At 39.1% G+C, this 22743-nt stretch overlaps 1 protein-coding gene across 2 annotated transcripts; it reads left to right on the plus strand.

Moving 5' to 3' along the window:
* The first annotated feature begins 1319 nt into the window (after positions 1 to 1319).
* On the plus strand, positions 1320 to 22158 carry LOC136240153 (uncharacterized). 2 transcript variants are annotated; one of them, XM_066031046.1, is made up of 9 exons: positions 1320 to 1517; positions 15798 to 18843; positions 18905 to 18952; positions 19007 to 19743; positions 19800 to 19961; positions 20023 to 20162; positions 20218 to 20288; positions 21979 to 22012; positions 22063 to 22158. In XM_066031046.1, the coding sequence occupies exons 2-8, from the start codon at positions 15816 to 15818 to the stop codon at positions 21993 to 21995; spliced, it is 4203 nt and encodes a 1400-aa protein (XP_065887118.1). In that variant the 5' UTR covers positions 1320 to 1517; positions 15798 to 15815; the 3' UTR covers positions 21996 to 22012; positions 22063 to 22158. The 2 variants fall into 2 exon arrangements, with proteins under 2 accessions (XP_065887118.1, XP_065887119.1); XM_066031047.1 differs by having other exon boundaries at positions 19010 to 19743.
* Positions 22159 to 22743: the final 585 nt, after the last annotated feature.

Consider the following 22743-nt stretch of genomic DNA (forward strand, 5'->3'; position numbering starts at 1 on the left):
AGCAGCCTTCCATTTGGGGAAAGGTAGCATCAATATTATATATTCACAAATATTACACTCCTGCTGGCTTCTTTGTATTGTATTTGTACTTTTATATACAGAAACCTCCATACAGGCGCATAGTACTGCAATGATCATATTACAATTACGTTGTATCTAGTATGGGTCCACTGATTGATTTTTTGTTTAAAATCATGACATTTGGCATAGCCCTTCTTCATGTCCGAGTAAAGAAAATGGTGGATGTATAGAGAGTATATGCTTTCACTATGCATAGGGAGTAGGGCAGCAGCTATACAAGTTGAGCTGAATCCTTAAAAACAGCTAAAATTAAAAGTAGATTTTTTCTCAAGAGAGTAAACATTTCAGCCAACCAGATTATTAATGGTGACAACAAAGATGTCAACAACAGAGGCGTACAGTTTAGCTTCATTACAAGTTCAGAAAAAGACAATGGACACTGCACATTACATTTGTGGCTTCCCACAGGAAATGTATGGTGAAAATTTTGATTGGCTGTAAATGTTGTCAGACTTCTGAATGAAAAAGTTTGAAATATGTTTTAGCAGGTCAAGCAGTACTACAGCTGTGTCAAATTTCCATGAGTTATTAAATGTTTTTGAGAAGATTCAGCTCAATGTGTACATACTATCAGGGCTGCCCAGAGAAATTAAGGGGCCCAGGGCAAGAGTTAAAGTGGGGCCCCAGGGGCAAGCAGGTTTCCATTCTGAATCACAACTTCACCCAAGCTGTAAGTTGAAGACAAAAAAAAAGAAAAAAAAGGCCATTACATGCTGACAATGACAATAGCTACCCCTTATCAACCATATCTCCTTATTTATAAGCTTGCCGCTACACTGCTTCTCTGAAGAATACTGCGACTGCTCTATTAGAGTATTTAGATCTGACTTTTTTTTTCCCGGGGTATCCAGCACTCCTAGCACTGTGTTGAAGTGCTAGCCAAAAGAAAGACTAAAAAAATTATTGGATTAAGGGATTTAGATCTGACTGCTCTATTAGAGTATATCGATCTTTTAAACAGGTATTCAAGGGGCCCTTCATGGTGCCTCCTGGGGCCCCTTTCAAGCTGGGCTAGGGGCAAAATTCCCCACGGTTGCCCCCACCCCCGTGGGCGGCCCTACAACAACAGCTAGCAACAACAACAGCTAGCAGCTATCAACAGCCTAGTGCGTGCGCCTTAAGCGGGCCGAATTGAGCAGCCTTGATCCACAACCCACAATTATTTGGGTTGTGGTGGGGGTATTATGTTGGGGACAATGAGATTTCATGACGTAATGTTGGTATTTTTGCAACTATAATATACGTTGTCAGCAAATCATCACCGAGCTTAGCTTAAGTCCTTTCAAATCACCTTTACCGATTAGCTACCCAGAGATTAAGCAAAAATCAATCCGGCAATTACAGTCTGACAAGTTAGCACACCATAGGCAATTCCTGCGTGACTGCAGCATTGGAGCCAGAGTTACGAGGGCGGCAAAACCGACGGGTTTCTGTAGGTAAGTGTTTTTGTGTGTTTATCGCGTGGGAGTACCGCCATCAAGGACTGCCATACTGTATAGTACATATAGACTATAAATAGTATAATAGTTTTCATAGTCAGGTGGTTTCAGTCTTTCGTACCTTCAAGGCCGATACCAAGTACTTTAATCATACAGATAAAACAATGTCCATTTGGTTCCATTGGGGTACTTAGAGCCGGATAATGTCCTGACCGAGGGGTCACCAACTCACGAAAAAGGGGTACGGATTTCAAAATCTTGAACAAATTTCTCAAGATTTCACGGGTTTCAAAAGATTTCACAAAATCGAACGAGAGCTGCAAAATTTGATTTTAAATTACAGGTTGGTGTAGAGTGATCAGTTCTGAAATCACCGAAAAATAGTGGGAGAAAGAAACAGAAGTTCAGCAGGTATGTAGGAGCACATGCAGCCTCACGAAATTGAGAGGAATTTCGAAGCCAGGAGTAAAGCCAAGACATAATGAAACCCTACAAAACCAGGAGCAACTCGCAGCTGAAGCCATATAGACCAGGAAACAAAGCCAATCATTTAGGGTAAATCCCGTGCGAAACCCCTCAAAACCAGGAGCAACTGTCAAAGCTCTATCTGGTGTGAAACCCCCACAAAACCAGGAGCATCTGTATGCTTAAGTTGCTTTTGTAGTTGGTGTGTTGCTAAGTTTATAAAGTTTTGCTAAGTTTGTAGTTTGCTAAGTAAATCTGAAGCGGAGCGGAACATCGGATTTCATTCTTACGTTTGTGCAGGAGCAGTTTGCATGGTTTTGTGTGGCTCCTTTCCCACAGCTCCTGGTTTTGTTTGGCTTCCACAACTCGCTTAATACAAATCCGAAACGGAGCAGAACATCGGATATCATTCTTAATTTGATTCTCTCCTAGTTTTGTACGGCTTCTTTCCCACAGCTCCTGGTTTTGTGCGGCTTCCACAACTTGATTATACAAATCCGAAGCGGAGCGGAACATCGGATTTCATTCTCACTTGTGTGAAGGAGCAGTTGAGTGCGAGCTACGGTACCAGAACGAGTATAGAATCAGAATCATGATAACAACATAAGATTTCGTATTTCAGGCAGGATTTCACTGAAGGTGTACGAGATTTCAAAGCAGTTGGTGACTCCTCGGTCCTGACCCGCCTGGCAGACTCCTGTAAGCGTTCAAGTGTTAATCGGATAGCTGCAGCTGTGCAGGTTCGAGCGGGCTGCCCATGGACTTTTTCTTCTTTCTCCTACTTTTCAAACATACTGTTAGTGGGACCATGTGTCCCCAAGGGGTGCGACACCTTCGAAAATCTGTACGTGATTTGAAATCACTTCGTGATTTGACACTTGATTTGTGATTTGAAATTTGATTTGTGAATTTGAAACGTCACGTGTGATAGTCATAGTGTGACTTCTAAGACTATTACTGGGTTCTGAAGGACATTAGTTCTTGATTAAGAACTAGTATTGTATCACTGTAAGCTTGTATTGTTTATAAATATGATTTCGAGACTACCCGGGCAAAATGATCCTGCAAGAACTTTAAGCAAGATCTTGCAAGAGAATCCGGTCATTTCTTGCAGGATTTTGCAGGAATTCGGCAAACAAACAGCATTAATTACTTGCGTGGGCGAATCGCTGGAGATTTGTGATTTGGAACTGAAAGGTGTACGTGATTTGTAGAGGTGTCGTACCCCTTGTGTGTCCCACAGGCCTTTATAAGGCCTTCTGGTATACAGGCTCTGCCTTTACCAAATACCTTTGACCATAATAAACAATTTGGATACCTTTTGGCGAGATGCCCGGCCCGAGATTCGATGCTCACATGCTTTGCTACAGCATGGTCATGTTGGAAGTCGAATTATTTCTTGGACTTGGTGCCAGGCTGGGCTACGCTATAAGCCGGGGTTATCGGTTCGGTTCGGGAAAAGGTTAGGCCACACCAAGTCAAACCTTAGTTTTTGGTCACCCGCCTGCATGGAAAACCTGGCTTATGAGGACTATTATTAATATTGCGTAAGTACACGTGACCCAATAAAACTAAGGACACTGATTTTGCAAAAGATCGAGATACTCTAATAGAGCAGTCACACTACCCTTATAACTCTAATAGAACAGTCAGATATATATGCTGCTCTACTAAGATGTTTCTGACTAGTTTTCAGTGTCCTTGATTATATAGATGCTTCTGTTACCAGTAACCAAAGTAACTTCAGTATATAGCAGCCTAATAGCAGTGGCGGATCCAGGATGGGGCAAATGCCCCCTCCTCTGCCTTCCCTTTTAAAAAGACTGAATAGCTAGCTATAGCTATCACTTCCAGTTAGGCCAATATCAGTTTATTACTCAAGAAATAAATACTTTTTAGCTTAAAAGGCAGACATATTACCTCTTTACTACACCTTTAACCTGAAATTAAACTTAAAATGTCACCCAGCACTTTCATGCGTATTAGCGCCTCTAGAAATAATTATCGTGTGACAAGTGTTTTAGCTTTTGTAGCACCTTTAAAGACTTCACAACCTTCTGCAATGGCCTAAATGGCACAATTCAACAATGAAACACTGCTGAGAGATGATTATTTGCTGCTATGTGTATATCAACTTCAACAGATTGCAGCTAGCATAGTTGATTCCCCCTTTTTAATGGTGTGAATCTGAATTTGTTTGTGCCCCTCCCCTTGCCAGATCCTGGATCCGCCCCTGAATAGGCCATAGCTGGCTTCAAATGTGGTCCTCTATAATGATTAGTTTAGTAACTCTTCTAGTCAAACTTTATTATCACTGGACACTGGCCATGGCACGCTAAGTGGAAAGCCAGTAACATTAATTTTGGTGAACTCAAAATTCAACTTTTCATAACTAAATAACTGTATGGTCCTACACTGTCAAAAATGAAGAGTAACAACCACTCTAAAGAGTTCCCAGTGTAGGGAGGATTTAACACCCCTGCAGAGTAACCAACACTCTGAAGAGAATAGCCATTACTCTGAAGAGTAAGTGACATCACCTTCAGAGCATGTGTTACTCCTTTAGAGTAATGGTTACTCTCCAGGGCTGTTAAATCCTCCCTATTATGGGAACTCTTTAAGAGTTGTGGTTACTCTTCATTTTAACAGTGTAAAGATTGATAAGTCCTTAGTTAAAACATTAACTCCCACATGATCACTGTGAAAAGCACTAGCCTGGAGCACTCAATGACTCAAAACTTTGACAGTTTTGGTTCTCAAGGTTTACTGAATAGAAGGCTGAAAACACATAGTGAGCTAAGACTTCACATTTGAATGAAGAGTTGCTGATGTGCAAAAATTTCATTTTGGATCATTCAAACAACTTACTTTGATATAGCAAATGAGACGTTTCACTTGGAGCAAAAATAGCTACGTATACATAAGCAGAGCTTTAATGTTTCCTATAGTGCTACATTGTTGTGCTCAGCTGTTTTTAAACAGTGTAGCTAGCCATCAACAATTTTCCTAGTGCATCATAATTAGTATGCCATAAGAATACTGGTTAATAGCTACATTAAAATCAACATGAATTGGCTAAATTGAGCAAACAGTAACAGTGTGTCATCACATTATACATTATTGTATATGTATGAGTCTATATAGTCTGAATTCCTGAACATCCACCCACCTGCATCCTTTTTGGGCTAGGGAGTGACCAGAAAATAAGGTATGACTTGGAGTGGCCTTAGCGTGAGTATTAGCTAGCTAGCTAGCTAATCACAGCTAGCCCTGTATTACTACTCACTGCATGCAGCTTAATTTCCTATCAGCACCGGCATGACTAATTAAATTACGTATAGCTATTGTAATCGTATAAATTATTGTAAATTTTTGGATAGAGGCGTAGTGACTTATTTTATTTATTATTTGTACTGAGCAGTGAGCCCTGCTGGTGTGCTCAGGAAAAAAAAATTACACAAAACAATTGCCTAATTACAAGTCGCGTAATGTTGTTACAAAAGTGATGTAAATAATTCAGAGTCAATTGTTTCAATGATAGTGGGTGGTAAGGTGTTCCATTCTTTTATAGTCCTCGAGAAATAACTCTTTTGATGAGATCTTGTGGACGACGTTGGTATGATAAAATATAGTGGGTAGTATGACCTGATTGTTATCATTGATGGAAAGTAGTATGATGGGATGGAGATAGCAAGCTGATGATTCAGTACCTTGTGTAAACTTTGCAGTCTGGATATCTTGCGACGGATCTCAAGAGATGTCCAAGATAATTCACTCATCATAGCCGAGACTGAGTTAAATCTGTAGTCATTATAAATAGCTATAAGTTTATACTGTACATCCAAATCATGATACACACAAGTCACATAATTTAGCTATCCATTACAAATCCTACTGTCCAGCAGGTTCTTAAACTGATCTGGGGAATTCAGTTGGCATCAAGCACTGACTGGTGTTACGGCCAGCTGCACGTTTCGTTTCACTTCACATTCTAGTTAATGCGCTTCGGGGCATGCGCTTCTTATGCACACCATCACACACACCCTATAAGAAAGGCACTGTCACACATACAGCATAACACCTACAAAAACAATTATTATTATTTATTACTAGGACCGCGTCACATACAACCAAGTACATACACCAACGTGACAGCCCCCCAGTGAGGCTATTAGGTGGTGAAGGCACGATCCCCAAATCAACTCAATATGTCACAGTAGTGACAGATACAACACAATAGTGGCATCGTAACTAAAGGCCACCAGTAGCTAAGTGCCAGTACATCATTGGTGTGGTAATGGCACAGTGATGTGTACACAGTATATGTAATTATGTATACAAAACATACAGGAGAGAACTATACATTATTGCAGTATTGTATGTAGCAATACATTATAGGCAACGTCAACAGATAAAAATTATTAGCCAATATACAGTACAGTATCAACATCAACTAGAGCTAAATGATAGTTAGACACCAAGACCAAGGGAACTAAGCGATTTAGTAACCCCAATGGCCCGAGGCTGTAGCGTCCCGAGCGCAGTGAGGGTGCTACTAAGGGCCAGAGGGGTTACTAAATCGCTTAGTTCCCGTTGGTGGCAGTGTCTAACTTATTTATACTATGGTTTAAAGTACGTACCTTTATAGCCAGAGCAAGGGTGTAGGAACGATTTTTAGAGTGGGGGGGCCAGGCATCCAAAATCAGCTAACCATAAACTGATCAACACCTATGCAGGCCCACATTGATAGGGCTCCTGTAGCTCAGTTCATACGTGCGTTTATATATAGGTGTTGTGAAGTGTTATCACTAGTTAATAAATATAACCCTACAGCTACAATGTATGCACAGCTATCTGCTCACTCCCTATTCTGCTAATGGCTGCTATACCTACTGCACATGCTTGATGCATGTATATATCACGTGAGAAATCATGGTCACATGAAGGTCTTTCCTTTATGTTTATTGTACAGTACCTCCACTACAAGGATTATAGCATTATCAGTGTTATCTGCTAAGCGAAACATCATACCTTGAAGAATTTAGAGATGCACTGTGTCTGAGGTATGGCTGGCAACTAGCAAATATTCCAAGTCACTGTGTTTGTGGAACTTCATTTAGTGTTGATCATGCCATGATTTGTCGACATGGTGGCTTGACTTTCATCCGCCATAATGAACTTCGAGACTTAACAGCAGAATCTGAATGGTTACAAGAAGTGTGTCATGATGTTACTGTTGAACCTCCATTACTGCCACTTAATGGGGAACTAATTACACCATCTTCAGCTAACTGCAGTAATACCGCAAGAGCTGACATCCATGCAAGGGGCTTCTGGGGCAGACAACAAGGTGCATTGTTTGACATCAGGGTTTTCCATCCCAATGCACCAAGTTATCATCAGACCCGGGTTGCTTCCATTTTTCGTCGACATGAGCTCGAGAAGAAGCGAGAATATGGGGATCGTATACGCAGTGTTGACTGTGGATCTTTCACCCCGCTAGTTTTTCAACTTTTGGTGGTTTGGGCAAGGAGGCTACTGTTTTCTACAACCGTTTGGCAGATCTTTTATCACAGAAGTACACTACGTCTTACAACCAGACACTCTCCTGGATGCGCTGTGCTTTATCATTTTCCCTATTACGTCCGCTGTACTGGCCATTCGTGGGAGCAGAAAGCTGCAGTCAACCGAGCTCCCCGGTTGTTTCTACTGAGCTGCGCTTAGTGGAGAGCCGTATTCTTACTGATTAGAACAATTGTTTTTATTTGTTGTTAAAACGTGTTCATTAATAAAAAAAAATTAAAATTAAAAAAAAAAGGAACTGGGTTATCTGCTGTAGCAGGTTCCGACTGTGAGGATCACGTGAACCCCATACCACTACTGCGTTCATGGCTGGCTACTCTCATTTACATATCCTTGTATGCCTCTCTTTTAGACTACTTGATAAATCAACTCTTCTCCAAATTCAATAGTCAGTACTGAGAAATCAGCAACTCCTGTACATTCATGCACTACAATGAGACTGCCCTCTTAGATCTGCTACTATCCTTCCATTCAAGCGTAACCTTTCCCATCATAATACCACCGATGTGGCATTCTTTCCACTATTTAAGTTTCTCACTGCACAGGCTCCAGGAAAATATTTGAACAACAGATGTCACGCGCAAGGACTAATCATAAATAAATTATAGGCGCTTTTGGGTGTAACAGTGAATGGCTTGACAGTTGTGGAGGACTCGAGGGGGGGACTGGTGATGCCAGTGCTGGTACGTGGTGTTGTATGGCTTCTCGTATAGATGTATGTATTTCTGTGTATATAGCTTTGGCCGATTGTTTCAACCTGAGCTAGTTGGCCCCAAAAATGGGGGGCCAAAACATGCTTTTGAAAATAGTGTGGCCTGGCCCCCCCGGTTCCGACGCCCTTGAGCCAGAGTATTAGGATGGGGTGAAAGAGCAACGCAGAACCGCAGAACAGTTTCTTCCTGAATTCCTTACAGTACCCACAAAAATAATTATCCGACTGGTAACCAGAGTAACGGCTAGAGCTACAGTAGATACGCCGCTTAGTCTACTATTTGTCCAGAATTATTCGCAGAACACGGAGAAAAATTGTATTACAGTATTATCAAGTACTCCAGTGCACCTTTCATGTTATAATTATTTTTCACGTGCAAAATTTCCTGAGGGCAGGTTACTAAATGAACATGTGTAGGTGACTAAATGAGCATGTCAGGTGACTAAGTGATTTAGTAACCCTCTAAATGAGCTGTACCATAGTCTAAATAAGGTTCATCAGTGGTGTAGCAATGGCACAGTGACGGGTGACACACTATAATTATGCATACACAACTTGCAGGAAATAGGTACACAATACTGTAGGAGTATGCAAGCCAGATGAACCAGATAAAGGAAGACAGCCAAGCCAGCCAGAACCTAGTAGCTAAGCCAGAAAAAGATTAAGTATGTATTGAATTGCCTGACACCAACACAAAGGAAGTTCGCCATGCCAGCTGCACAAGACTAGATTGTTTACTCGCATTTTATATGTAAATGTATTGTAAAGAGCGTGGAATGTGTTTTAATGTTTTCTTGTATTGTTAATTAATTACATATTTTATGTGACTGGCAGCTGGCATGGAGACTTGAGACGTTACAAACATAAAACTTACTTGTAATCTTCTTGTTTACGTGTAAAGTTGCCTCTGGTTCTCCTGCAGTCACTCCACGGACATTTGCTAATCTTCTCCTTCGCACAATCTGTAATTAAGCAAGGGTGTGGTACTGGGCATTATATAGAATTACATGTAAGGTCAAGTCATCAGCACGAACAGGCGCAACGATTATACGTTTGTGCCTTTGTTCACAGGCGAATTGATCCCCGGTTAGTTTATGTCTCTAGGCCTCGTAGTTTTCTCAAACATTAATTATTTATTTATTCATTATGGACCGTGTTACATACAACCAACTACATACACTAACACGACAACCCCCTAGTGATGTGTACAAATCATATAGAACAGAGCTATACATTATTGCAGTATTGCATGATTATTAGCAACATCACCGAAGATAAAAGTTACTCAGCTATGCAGCCACTATGCAGCACAGTATCAACATCAACTAGAGGTCACCGGTAGCTAAATACGATTCATCAATGGTGTGGCAATGGCACAGTGATGGGGTACGCACTATATGCATACACAACCTACAGGAGATGCACAATACTTTAGGAGTATACAAGCCAGGTGAACCAGATAAAGGAAGACAGCCAAGCTAGCCAGAGTCTAGTAAGCTACGTAGGTAAGGCCACTTCAACTAAATCTTTTGTTTCTCGGGCCCGGCCGACCCTATATATTTTCAGCAAAATAATTATGTTAATCATGTGATCACCTTGCAAAGAGTGATAACGCCACGAAGGAGTTGCAAATTTATCTTTAAGCTCTCAAAAAGTAAGTAACACTAAATATCTCAACATATAGCTGCCTACTCACAAGTGATACAGAACCGTAATGTAGCTTAGCCACCGTTTGACTTGCAATATCACTCTTCGGCTAGCAAAATAGCCTATTTTATTTTACCAACCTACTGACCTTTATTTGGCTGAATTTCGCCCGAGAAACATAAGATTTAGTTGAAGTGGCCTAAAGGAAAAATACAAGAAAACATTTCAAACATACCACACTCTTTACAATACATTGGTACAAACAGACAACCAAACCAACCAGAGCCTACAAGCCAGAAAAAATATAAAATACAAGACATATGTACATTACAATACAAACAAACATACCTGTCCTTGTGCAGCTGCCATGTCAAACCTATTCGGATGTCCTGCAGCCATCGATACACTGAGCGCATCCACTGGCAGCTGGCATGGCGACTTGAGACTTAGTGTGCCAGCTGGCAACACTTTCAAACACAATTGAATGCTCGTCCAGAGGAGGTTGGTCACGCGTCATAATCTACTATGATGCGTAATTATGATTGTTAGAGATTAGTAGAAATTGTTTTAAAGTTAGCAGCTTGGTTCTGTCGCTCGCGTCAATTCGACCGTAACTCTGCAATAATTAGAGATATCAAACGCCTGCTCCTACCCAAAGGGTCTGGGGACTCTACAATAGAGAAGTTCTGTGCTTGGGTAGGTGAGCATTGTCCCTTAACCACTTTCATAAGAGGTGTGCCATAATAGCCACAGATGGCGTCATCCCTCTCTTAAAGGAACATTACCAAAAATACATGATCATGGGACATATGGAGAGACACTTTGAGAATATACTACAATCATATGGGATAAAAACTTTAACGTAACACTCCTGACAAGTATAGAGATCTTTTGTTTTACTATAGGGTAAAAATTGTCTGCTACATAGTAATTTTTAAGGCTTTGCAATAAAAATTAGTTAATGTCAGTCCTTTAATTTGGTTTTTCTCAATTTAATAGGTTTTGCTTTTTCTATGTAGTTTTACATTGGCACGACTTCATGATTGCGTCCTACATTGACGAAAGTAGTTAGCAAATTTCTATACATATCAAACAAAGGAGAGCCATTTCAGTAGTGTGTAACAATAATAATTTGTTTGAGTTTGCAATGGTTTAAAGCGGTTTTTAATTAATTGGTTTTTTTTCTCTCTATTAAATAATAATAAAAAATAGGTCAATAAAAATACCATTAATTAATAATTCCACTCATTAAATGATTGGGACTCAAATCAGGTAAAACAGGTCGGGGCAGGGCAGGACAGTGTTTGCATTCAATTTAACCACTTCACACACATAGAAAAACTGTACCATTTCGAATATAATAGCATACATGATAACATGCTTTTGTATACATGCTCATACGTACATACATTATTAAGCTGTATGTAACAGTATCTCACCATGAAATATCTTCACTACTACACAAAGCTGCTTCACGATCGAAATGCCCTAAAATATTAGAATACAAATTTCCGTTTTTCCCAGCAACACCTCTCAACATCAGCATATCACTATTTTCAATGCTTGTGACCCAAGATATCTGTCCCAAGATATCTGTCCCACAACACGCATGACATTCAGTTCAAATTTTATACAAAACATCTTGCTTGTGTAAAACAATAACAACAGAAATAAATGAGTCTCTGAGTCACTCTGGGTCACGGACACAATAAAACGCTATTGTTCTCCAGTGCAGACCTTTCTCCAGAACAACCTGGATAAAAAATAAACCACAATAGCGATGGATACAGTACAATACAAGAATGATGGATACAGTACAATACAAGAATGCATGCATGCACACGAATATGCACACATGCACACGCACGCACGCACATGCACACATTATTCAATCTGCACATGGTACAAGCTTGAAGCCAATGAAAAGAGGAAATCCATTGTTTTAATTAACCACAGATGTTTCAAAAATGCTCAAAAAAATTCCAGGCTACAAGTGAGGGAAAAAAAGAACTAATTATAGAGACAGTGCATTGTCAATGTCAACAGTATGTACCCAGGTTTAGGAAACTATGAGGGTTGGCTGTTGTATTAGAGAGATGACCACATAATTATGCATGCAGTTTCTTGAATATGATGTCAGGCTGTGTTGTGTCACTAGGTTGCAAAGCTGCTCGTCTTGCTGCAGCCCTAGTAACTGCACATTCCAGGAAAATCTCTGGAATAGTGGGTGTTGACTTGTCTACATCTGTAGTCAACTCAGGGTTGTTGGTCACTGACAAATCAGGTGTCACTCTACTGCCTGCTAAAAAGAGTAGGGAAATCCTCTGGGCTGGAAGGCTAGGCCTTGTCCCTACTGCAACTGGTCCAGTAACCAAACTGCAACACAGAAACACAGTGTGGAGCAGCACACTAACAGGTGCAAGTCCCACCCTTTGGATGAACATGGTAGCTCCAGTTGCTGTTTCCTTGGATAAGGGTAAGGTACTATCCACAATGAGACTCTGAGTTGCCCCTGTGTTTCTTAAAATTGTAACTGGCACTGACATTGAAACAGAACCCTTGGACACAAATGGGTTGAATTGCTCATGTAGAGACAATGGTACAAGTCTGCTGTCAGATGTTGGTTGTACATGACGAGGTACAGCCAAGGAGTTGGGCTGGACATTCTTCTTCTCATTTCCAACATTCACCAATGACGTGGCCTTCTTCTTACAATAGAAGCACACTGGCACATTGGACTTACTGGACCTCAATCCATCAAGTTGATGTGTATCATGAAGATTTATCACTGGCAGAGCCTGATACTACACCATTGTGATTACACTTGGGTCCAAACACACTCTAGGTATCTTTTGAATAGGTACCCTTACAACTCAGTGAATAATCCTCTGCCAAGACAGCAGCTTGGTGAAGACTCTCTGCATTCCATTCATCAAGGTAAGTTTTATGTGGGCAGATATGCAGGATTTAAATTCCTCAAGTAAAATAAGTTGATAAAGTTTGTTGAAGTCATGATTTACTTCCTTGGATGCACACCAGCAATCAAATTGCACCTCATTTTCCCTATCAAACTCTGTAAAAGTTTGTGAGTCCTCGTTGTGACTGTTTTTGGAATTGTTATCTGTAAGCTTCTGGCACTAGTTCGTAAGCCTTGAGTATTGCACTCTTGAATGAGTAATATCAAGAGCTCTGCTCAACTGACAGTGTGGAATAAACCTAGTGGGCTTTCCCTGTTAAAACGCTCTGGAGTAAAAGTGTCCATGTCTCTCATGGCTATTCCAAGCTGGTAGCAATCTTCTCATAATGTAAGAAGTATTTATCTACCTCCTTTTCCTGGAATGGAAGGACAAATCTTATATGCTTACTGATATCAAATTGGGAAGGATTGGTAGGTCATGGGGTGGTAGCAGGAGGAGCTTCTAATTCTTTCACTTGTAGTTGGATAGATAGTTATTTCTCACGAATTTCTAATTCTTTAAGCTTTAGCTAGCTCTCTCTTTCCCTTTCCTTATCCTGGAGTTCAAGTCTCCGCAATTCTAAACTGTTCTGATTTGTACCAGACACCATTGATGATTCAACCTTCTCCTCTGACACTATCTCCTCTTCCACTAAATACTCAATAACTAATTGTTTGATTTGCCTCTTCTGAATTGTACTACCAACATCCAGCTTGTAATGTTGGGCTACTGCTACTAACCAAGCCTTCTTCAATGACTTGACAACTCCTAGGGTTGGTTCCCCCACAAACGTTTCAATATTGAAAGGCTCCATTGCGTGACTATTAAGCAGAAATGATAACGAAACATTGACTATTGTCAAATTCTTTTCACAAGGACAGGAAAACTAAACAGTGCAGCTGGCTAGAGCATGGCGATAAACGATGACAATGACAGTCAATCCCTACAAACAAATGAAGTGAGAAATACAGTAACACAATCTTACATGTACTGCTTCAGGTACCATTAACCCAGTACCGAGGAATTTGAGTCTGAGGTTCAGTAAGAAAACAAAATGGTGGCTTTGCTTAATCCTTCAGATGATCCGCCTTCTGGTATGCACACCACATCCACAACTGCTCAGACAAATTACTGGTACTCTTCTGCTTGCTTCTTTGACTTATTCGCCTCTGCCATCTTGCTCCCGGACAAACCCTCAACTTGTTACAGCCAGTGCACGTTTCACTTCACTTCGCATTCTAGTTAATGCCCTACCCCGCTTCAGGATGTGTGCTTCTTATTAACAATACAGCACACCATCATACTGGGGTAGAAAATATAATCACTCCATTTTTACTTTTTTTCATGTACTTAAACTAAGCATAAAGCTAAGACTAGACATAAAGCTAACTTAGCTACAAGTACATACATTTAAGACCAATCATAGGAAGAGGGTCTTTAATAAGATAGCTATGGGACTCTGACACTTGATTTGATATGGAATCGTCTGCCTACTACATGTATATGATGCATCAACAGTTAGACAAACATTTCAATAAATCCTTATTTCAGGCTTTGTAATTACGTAGTTTTGTTTTAATTGTACCTAGTTATAGCTGTAGTTTTGTTTTGTTGCAACTTTCATTGTGTATTCTTGTAGATCGACCTTCGGTGCTGGTCACTGTATAAAGCTCTAATAATACTAACACTATTGTGCACGTGTGTTGTACTTTATTGACCTATTGTATGCTATGTCACAGGTGAAGAACAGCCTCTCTTGGCTGATACTGTATAAATGTGACCAGATTTTGTAAAGTTGATCCAAATCGCACATCAGACTAATACCACCAATGAATAGCTACATTATTTTTACCCTGCTGTAACTACGTGAGGCTGGTTTTAAGAGACATCTTTTCTGGGTGATGTGGTGTGCTTGAATGTCAGTTTCTGGAGGATCTGGCTTTGCAAGAATCAGTGTTGTACTGGTGGATGGTCTGATATAGTTGGCCAGACATTTTCTGTGTTGATTGTACTTCACGTTAGCCACTAAGAAAACAGTAAACAGCACAGCTCTGTAATCTTGTGTCTAGACTTCAGTCATGGTATGACTCCATTTTGAAGTCTATCTCTTGCCCACCCCACCATCCGCTTTTTTTGTGAGCACTCATGATACTTCTTTGCTTGTTCAGCTACTCAGATTTTCTGTCATATTTGTTGGGAAACTCTACAAGTGGCAACAAGTACTGGAAGTGGTCTGAAAGGTACATCACTTGTGTAAATTTCCTATGCATACTTGCTATCCTTGGCAAGACTTAAATCCTTTACAACCATTTATCTTAAAACTTATAATGTGTGATTTGGATTGTTTTTCCGAACTCCAGTGACAAACAATTATGCAAAATAAAAACAACTATATAGCTAATTATTGCTGTAGCTTTATGGTGAGTTTAAGGCAAGGTAGTTGGAAAGCATGAAGTGCCAAAGCTGGGCCAACCCTAACTTGTCACCATAAACTTACCTTCATATGGATCTAGCATGTTTGCATAGTTGAGTAAAATATGGATGAACTGCCAGTCAAATAGCTTGTCAACCAGTACCAGCACATTATCTGCTTTGTTACAAGAAAGCTAAGAATGATGCCATACATATCACAAAAGTAATTTTACATCTGAACATGCACTCCATACTGAAAAGTAAAATGGCCACTATACTTTGTTTTCAGGTATGTTCAGCCCATTATACAGCATTCCAAGTGAAGAACAGTATGAGAAGTGCCTCTGCAAATCAATCCAGTCATCACACTGAATACGGGTAATTGCCATTATAAATGTGGTAGTTAGCACACATGATCTGCAGTACTAGTGTACTGTATGATGCAGTTAACATTATCTTGCATTGTAAGGTCTGTAAATGCACTGATCTATATTACTGCAGGTACAGAACATTGCAACAATGTTATCTTCATTTTTCAATAAACCCAAACTGGTAGAGACTGCTAAATATTCCATCATCCACAGCGACAACCTCAATATTACACGCCAAGAACTTGGTAGAGGATCATATGGTACTGTATATGCTGCAGTATTGGATAGTAAACCATGTGTGGTTAAGGAGATACATCCTCACTTCAATACTTCAGAATTTTCAGACTTGCATAAAGAAATAAACACTTTAGCCTCCCTAAAACACCCTAACATTGTTCAATTTTTTGGTGTTTACTTCAGGAGTAAGTCTACTCCACCTATACTAGTGATGGAGAGAATGTGGAAAAGTTTATCTAATTTACTAGAAGAACGACCTAACCAACTAACACTGTTAATCAAGACACACATCCTCTATGATGTAGCTTGTGGTTTACAATATCTGCATGGTCAGAAGAAACCAGTGGTTCACCGCAACTTGAAGGCTAGCAAAATCTTATTAACTGAGAATATGGATGCTAAGATATCTGATCTTGGACAGTCTAAGGCTTTGAAAAAAATAGCAGGGCAGATGTTTTCAAGAACACCAGATGATTTAGATTGCATGCCCCCAGAAGCTTCTGAAGAAAAATCGGTCTATGATTCCAAATTAGATATATTTTCATTTGGTTGTACCATCATTCATTTGGTTATTGAACAATTTCCGACACCAACTGCCAGAATGGTTTTGTCAGATAACAGTACTAATTTGTATGTGAAAGCTTCTGAAACTGATAGGAGGAAGCAGTTTCTTGATCTAATGGATAGTATTAGTGTTTTACTACGACAGATTGCAGATCAGTGCTTGCAAAATGAACCATCGAATAGGCCAACTGCATCTTTTCTTTGTAAAAGATTAGAAGAAGAGTTAACAAGCAAAGATAAGGAATACAAACAAGATAAGCTGTCTCTGCTATTGTCATTACAGAAAGCAGAAGTTCAATTGGGGGGAAAGGAAGACCTTGGAAACAAAACGGAAGAATTACTTAAGAAGAAGGAAGAAGAAATCACAAAATTAGGACAGGAATTACAGGAATTAAATCAAAACAAAAGAAGAGATGAAGAAGAGAAAATGTCTTTGCAAGAGCAGCTAAAGGAGGTTGAAAAACAATTAAAAAGGCTCAAAGATGAATGTGCTGAAAAAGAAAGCCTATTAAAGAAGGAATTGGAGGAGAAGGATAAAGAATTAAATAAAAGTCGCTCAGTTATTAAGGACAGTAAGATAAAGTATGCAGATTTGTGCAAGAAACATGAAGAATTAGAACAACAAAGCATGAAGAGGCAAAAACAACAAGCAATAAAGAAGGCATCAGACCCAGATACTAAGCTACACCAGCATCTCTTGGAATTGCAGTCCATAAATGAGACTAAACATCATGAACTACAACAACAGAAATTAAAATACACAGAAATTTTCAAAACTCAAGCTGGACAAATAGCTTCTGCTCAAGCTGAAAATGCAGATCTACAGAAGAAATTTGGTATACAGAAGCAACAGCTTGAGGATAAATCTAATCGTTTGAACACACTGGAATCGTTTCTCTATGAAGTGCAAAAGGTGGTAAAGTGTAAGGAAGAGAACTTGAAAGTTTCAGAAGAAGAGTGTGCTACCCTCAAAATGTTATTGGAGAATAATAACGAAAAATGCCAATCTCTTCAAAGTATTCTAACAAGTAAGGAAAACTCTTTAAAACAAAAGGATGACGACATACACATGGTTAAAAAAAGGTATGAAGATGAGTTGAACCAGCTGCATGTACAGTACAAACGCCAGATTAAAGATTTAACTGAAGATGTTGAAATGTACAAATCTCTAGCTGTTGAACCAGGGGAGGTGGGTAAGCTACTACAAGAGGAAACTCGGTACAAGTCCGAGAACACTGAAGAGAATGTGAAGAAATTGGAATGTGATCTGAAGAATACTGCAACTGTAAAAGCTCAGAAAATGTTGAAAACACCAATCGAGAATCAAGAATTTACTATTAAAAAGTACATTGAGCAGCTTGAAAAGAAAAGTTTGAAAAGTACATCACCATATTTTTATAACATAAACTGGTGTTCTTATGTGTCGCTGCCTGTGAATAGAATCAGACCTTGTGCTGTTATAATCAAAGACAAAGTGTTCATAACTGGAGGATATGAGCAAGTTAGTCCCCAAGATGAAGACTTGGATTCTTACTTGAAGTCCTTGAAGAGAGGTAATGAGGTATTTTGTTTCCACACAACAAAATGTAGGTGTGATTCCATAGCTAGTCCAGTAATGTTGGGAGGTGTAGCCAGTGTGAATGGTCAATGTGTACTGGTCAGTGGAGCTGAAGGGAACACTCTGACTGGGAATGTGTATGTGTTGCGTGAGGAAGGATCAGATAAGCAATGGAAGAAGTTTAGTGAACCTGTCCCGACTCCTCGGATACTTCCATGTGTGTGTTGCTATGGTGAGAGGTGGATGATCGTGTGTGGAGGATATGCCTGTAAAGAAGGATCCAATTTGTTAGAAGCTGTGAGTGTGGTGGAGATTCTTGACACTTCCGAAGGAGAATGGCACAAACTATCTGAAGAACAGTGTCCAAAGGTATTAAACATACTATGCTGTACAGTGATTGGTAAAGGTGTTCATATCATTGGGGATAGTGGCATTTTGAAATGCAGTTTAAGCCAGTTGATAGCAGCTGCTACAAAGAGGTTAGAAAGTAGCGTGTCACTTTGGTCTGAGATAGTTACAAGGATGGAAGACATGACAGGGAATCTTTACCCATTCAGTATAGTAGATGTTAATGGAGAGCCGATGATTATTGCCAGTATTAGCGGTAGTGAAGGTGATGTGACTTGCGTTCTAATGAAGGACACAACAGACACATGGAGGAAGATGAGTGAAGCTGTAGAGTGTCAACATTGTTCGGCTGTGGTAGTGACTCCCACACTAGAACTGCTCCTGTTTGGAGGATCTGAGAAAGTTTCTGTAGGTAGTACAACTAATAAGTCTCAGAAAGGCACCTTAATTGCAAGTTTAAGCTTGCATGGTGAGTTACAATAAATGTTAGAGGTTGTCAGTGATTACATCTTACTTAATAATTATTATAGAATTAAATGCAGTTTCTCTGTCAAGAAAAGGCACATTGTCTCTTCAAGGTATGTTTATTTTATAGTGTATTATGTGTGTACTTAAATTGATTTTCATCTCAGAAGATCCACTTGTCACTATCAGTCAGCTTCCTGCTGTTCCCTTCACTGGACCCGTCCACTCTCAACAGTTTGACCACAATGGGGGAATATTTCAATCTCCAGTCCACAAAGTGTCAATAGTGGTTCCTCCTAATGCTATTGATGGTGAGAAGGTTACAGTTCACATGGGAGCCACAACAAGTGGACCATTTGATCTACCTGAAGATTGTAATCTAAGAAGTGCAGTAGTGTGGCTGGGTAGTGAGAGTGATGTGGTGTTGAAGAGAAGCATAGCAGTGGTAGTACCTCATTCAGCAGTGTTCACTAGTCCCCAACATTGCTCCATGATGAGGTTCCTAACATGTGAAGATAGTGAAGGTCCCAGATACAAGTTTAAATATTCTCAGAATCAATTTGAAATTGATGAAAAGCAAGGATGGATTGAGGTTAACAAATTAAATTTTGTAATGGTGGCCATTGTTGCCAGTTCTGAGGGCATTTTGGAAGATAAAGAAACTATTGATGAAGAGCATGTATCTCACGACAATGAATTTTCTAAAAAAGTTGAATTTCTAGGTACACCTCAAGCAGCAACATCTTCTATAAGTAATCATCAAGGGAGGTCGCCAAAGAGGAAAACAGTTAGGTTGCCATCAGTGCAATACATTGCCAAACTGTTCCAGCCTTGTAGCCTATTACCTAGCTCCTTTAGAATTGATGTTCATTGTTTACAAAACCTTCCAACTGAGTTGCACAAGGTAAATTTATGGTAAAAATTTAGCGATAAAGTATTCACATGCACTCCATTACATAGATTGATGAGTTCAGAAAAGCTTACTATGAAGATAATGGAGCTTATCCAGAAATTGTGGAGACAAAGTTTATGATTGATGGGGATGGTACTGAACTGAAGTGTGTACTCCCTTGTAGTGGCTCTAGTGAGTGTGACTGTTTATCTGGTTGGAGTGTGACTCAAGTATGTAGGCTTTAGTGCTTTATTTGAAGTGTTTATTTCAACTTAATAATTATGTACGTAGATAAATGTGGAAAAAGATGCTACTAAAACTGATCTAAAGAGTTTCTCTTTTAAGTTTGATTGTCAGCAACCCAAAGCCAATCTGAGGTGTTGCTTTGAGTTTGAAGGAGCTAACAGGATTTTAAATGCTACCACAGCTCCGTAAGTCAAGTCATAAACAAATATATGGAGTGTTAATATGTGATCACTTTTACAGGATACCAAGTTGTCTTGAAAAAAGATATCAATCTCCAAATCTAACTCCTTTCATTATGATTTGTTCTGCTGGTACGTTTTCTGTTTGTGATGCAAATATTACATCAGAGTCTGACAAATGTCAAATTATACGTATACAAGTACAGCACAAGCAGACTATTAAAGTAGGGCTCACAATGATAAATGGAAATATGAAAATTTAATTAGCTATATAATTTATACCTTTAGTCATAATCATTATAGAGTTGTGGATGTTAGGGTTTGTGTCAATGTTGACTCCAGAGTATGGAGAACACAACTTGAGTAGAGAAAAGGCGTAATTTTTAATCTGTATATTCATTGCTTCCAGTATGGTACATTCACGAAGAGATTATTTTCATCATGAAGAGAGAGGAGAATCTTCTGCCATAGCAATTTTCTTCTGCTGTAGTATAATAGTACATCCCATCATACTATTGTAACTGTGTATTAGGCATGGACCTTCATGCCTAGGGAAAGCCATCGGCAGGTAGGCATTAACAGTGGACCTATACTTTCTTGGTATTTTATACTCACAAGACTTATACATTACTACCTCTTTAAGACATTTTGTCTAGTCTCACGTGGCTAAATTATGTTGTCTCTGTCATGGTGATTTGTATGATGTCCGTATCAATCAGAACAATAGTCTAGACTGCTTAGCATAAATTATGACACAGTGGGTAGTAATAAATTCTAACAAGTTTTTTTGCCTCCTTGTGCAACACAAAGCTGTTAGTTAAGTTGCTTGTGTAACCTCAAGTAACCTGTAGTGATCTCTACTTCCCTGGAATAGTTATTTGCAAAAATTATGTATAGATTGCACAGCATGAGTGGCCACCTGTGGTCAGTCTAGACCCTTTTCAAAAGTACTTATAAATATAAATTGCTATAGCTAGCATTGTGTGAGATACTGTGATGTGGACAAAGTTGTCACTGTGACTTGTTGAAGTAATATAATTTTATATACTAGTATAATTAAAAATTAGATTCCATTGATAAAAAAAGTAAAACAAGGTAATGAATGATGGCAGTTATTACAATGAGTAGCTATATGCAGGAAAATATACTTTGCATGTTCAATGCCAAAGTAGGGATTTTCCCACATAACTAGAAACCAGAAAAGGCTGTTATTGTGCCATGAAATGGTAGCCATGCACAGTCCTATGGCCAGGTAGGCAGCTCAAAAATTGGGCTTGGCGATTTTCAATTCAGTATCCAGCCATCTGTGAGTGTTTTCTAGCTTGATTTAACACTGAAATTAAAGTTAAGTATACTAAGACATTTCCATAATGTGATTTTCAATGCATATTATGGATTTTAACAGCAGCATTTTCGGTGGCGCTTGTCATTTTAGGGGGAACCCTACTACATAGTACTACCATACTGTTTGATTTAGTGTTATGGATTGTAAACACACTTTTGTCAAACTTGTGTGGTTTATTTGATAACAATACTACTACAAAACTATATGGGTAACAAATCATGTGATAATATGGGCAGCTAATTATAGGTACTTAGCCCAGGTCATTGTGTCCTAGTTGTAACAGTAACACCCTGTTGATGGAGTATCACATTACTTCTTGTCAACTACAATCTATACATACACCTGCAAACAGTAGCTTAGCCTTTCTATTCCTATATGGTGGTCTTTGGGATTCATGATGTGAATTTATTGTTGTGAATCTACAGTATGTGACTAAAATAATATGTATGTTACAATTATTATTCTCCACTTTTGTAGAGGATGCTCATAAATGAATATTCAAGCAAAGAAGGTGAACTATTTGTTTCATTGTTAATGTCAGTTGTCACCTTGTTGTTACAGGTTCTATCCCTGATAGTCATCGATTAAAACTTATTAATGCTTTGTAGTAAATGTATTGTTGATGTTCTTTTTATAACTAATAGTGTAGTTTCTGAAGCCGGTTAGCATAAATGTGCTACTTAGTTATGTTACACACAAAATGTGGCTGTATACACCTGCTATGTTACACCCACAATCACTACAACCTTGGGAAATGTCATACAGCCCATTGTCACATTCATCACATAAGTTTCCAACTACATTAGCTATGCAAGTACAATTTCCAAGTGTTTAATGTTGCTATGTACAATCTATATTCATGAAGTCTACACACATGCAGTACAGTAGTTTAATTTGAGTAGCATTAATTTTAATCATTAAAGGCAAGTCATGTAATATATCTTATGCATGCAGTTCTACATGTAATATCATACAGTACGATAGTACTGTATAGTAGGGGTTGGTAAGAAGTATGGTTTCGTGGATTTTCGCACCTTAAAAAATGGCCTTGCAATAAGTTTTACCTGAAAAAACCACCTGGAATGCATTAGTACTGTTATAATAAATGCTGTACCTTGGGTAAACAAAGCAAAAAGTCGATGTACAGCGAGTTTTAAAATTGTGACTGGGCCTACAAAAACAGGGCATGTGGGCACATGATTTTAGCCCACTTTTTCAAAATGCCTTGGCTCATAACTTTTT

The sequence above is a fragment of the Dysidea avara genome, chromosome 12, assembly GCF_963678975.1.
Source record: "Dysidea avara chromosome 12, odDysAvar1.4, whole genome shotgun sequence".
Lineage (NCBI taxonomy): Eukaryota > Metazoa > Porifera > Demospongiae > Dictyoceratida > Dysideidae > Dysidea > Dysidea avara.

What these genes read in the sequence shown, in the direction of transcription:
- LOC136240153 (XM_066031046.1), top strand. Translation starts at nt 15,816, where the DNA reads ATGTTATCTTCATTTTTCAATAAACCCAAACTGGTAGAGACTGCTAAA. An exon ending in AGGCACATTGTCTCTTCAAG is followed by an intron (nt 18,953 to 19,006) that starts GTATGTTTATTT and finishes TTTTCATCTCAG; the next exon opens with AAGATCCACTTGTCACTATC. An exon ending in TTCCAACTGAGTTGCACAAG is followed by an intron (nt 19,744 to 19,799) that starts GTAAATTTATGG and finishes TCCATTACATAG; the next exon opens with ATTGATGAGTTCAGAAAAGC.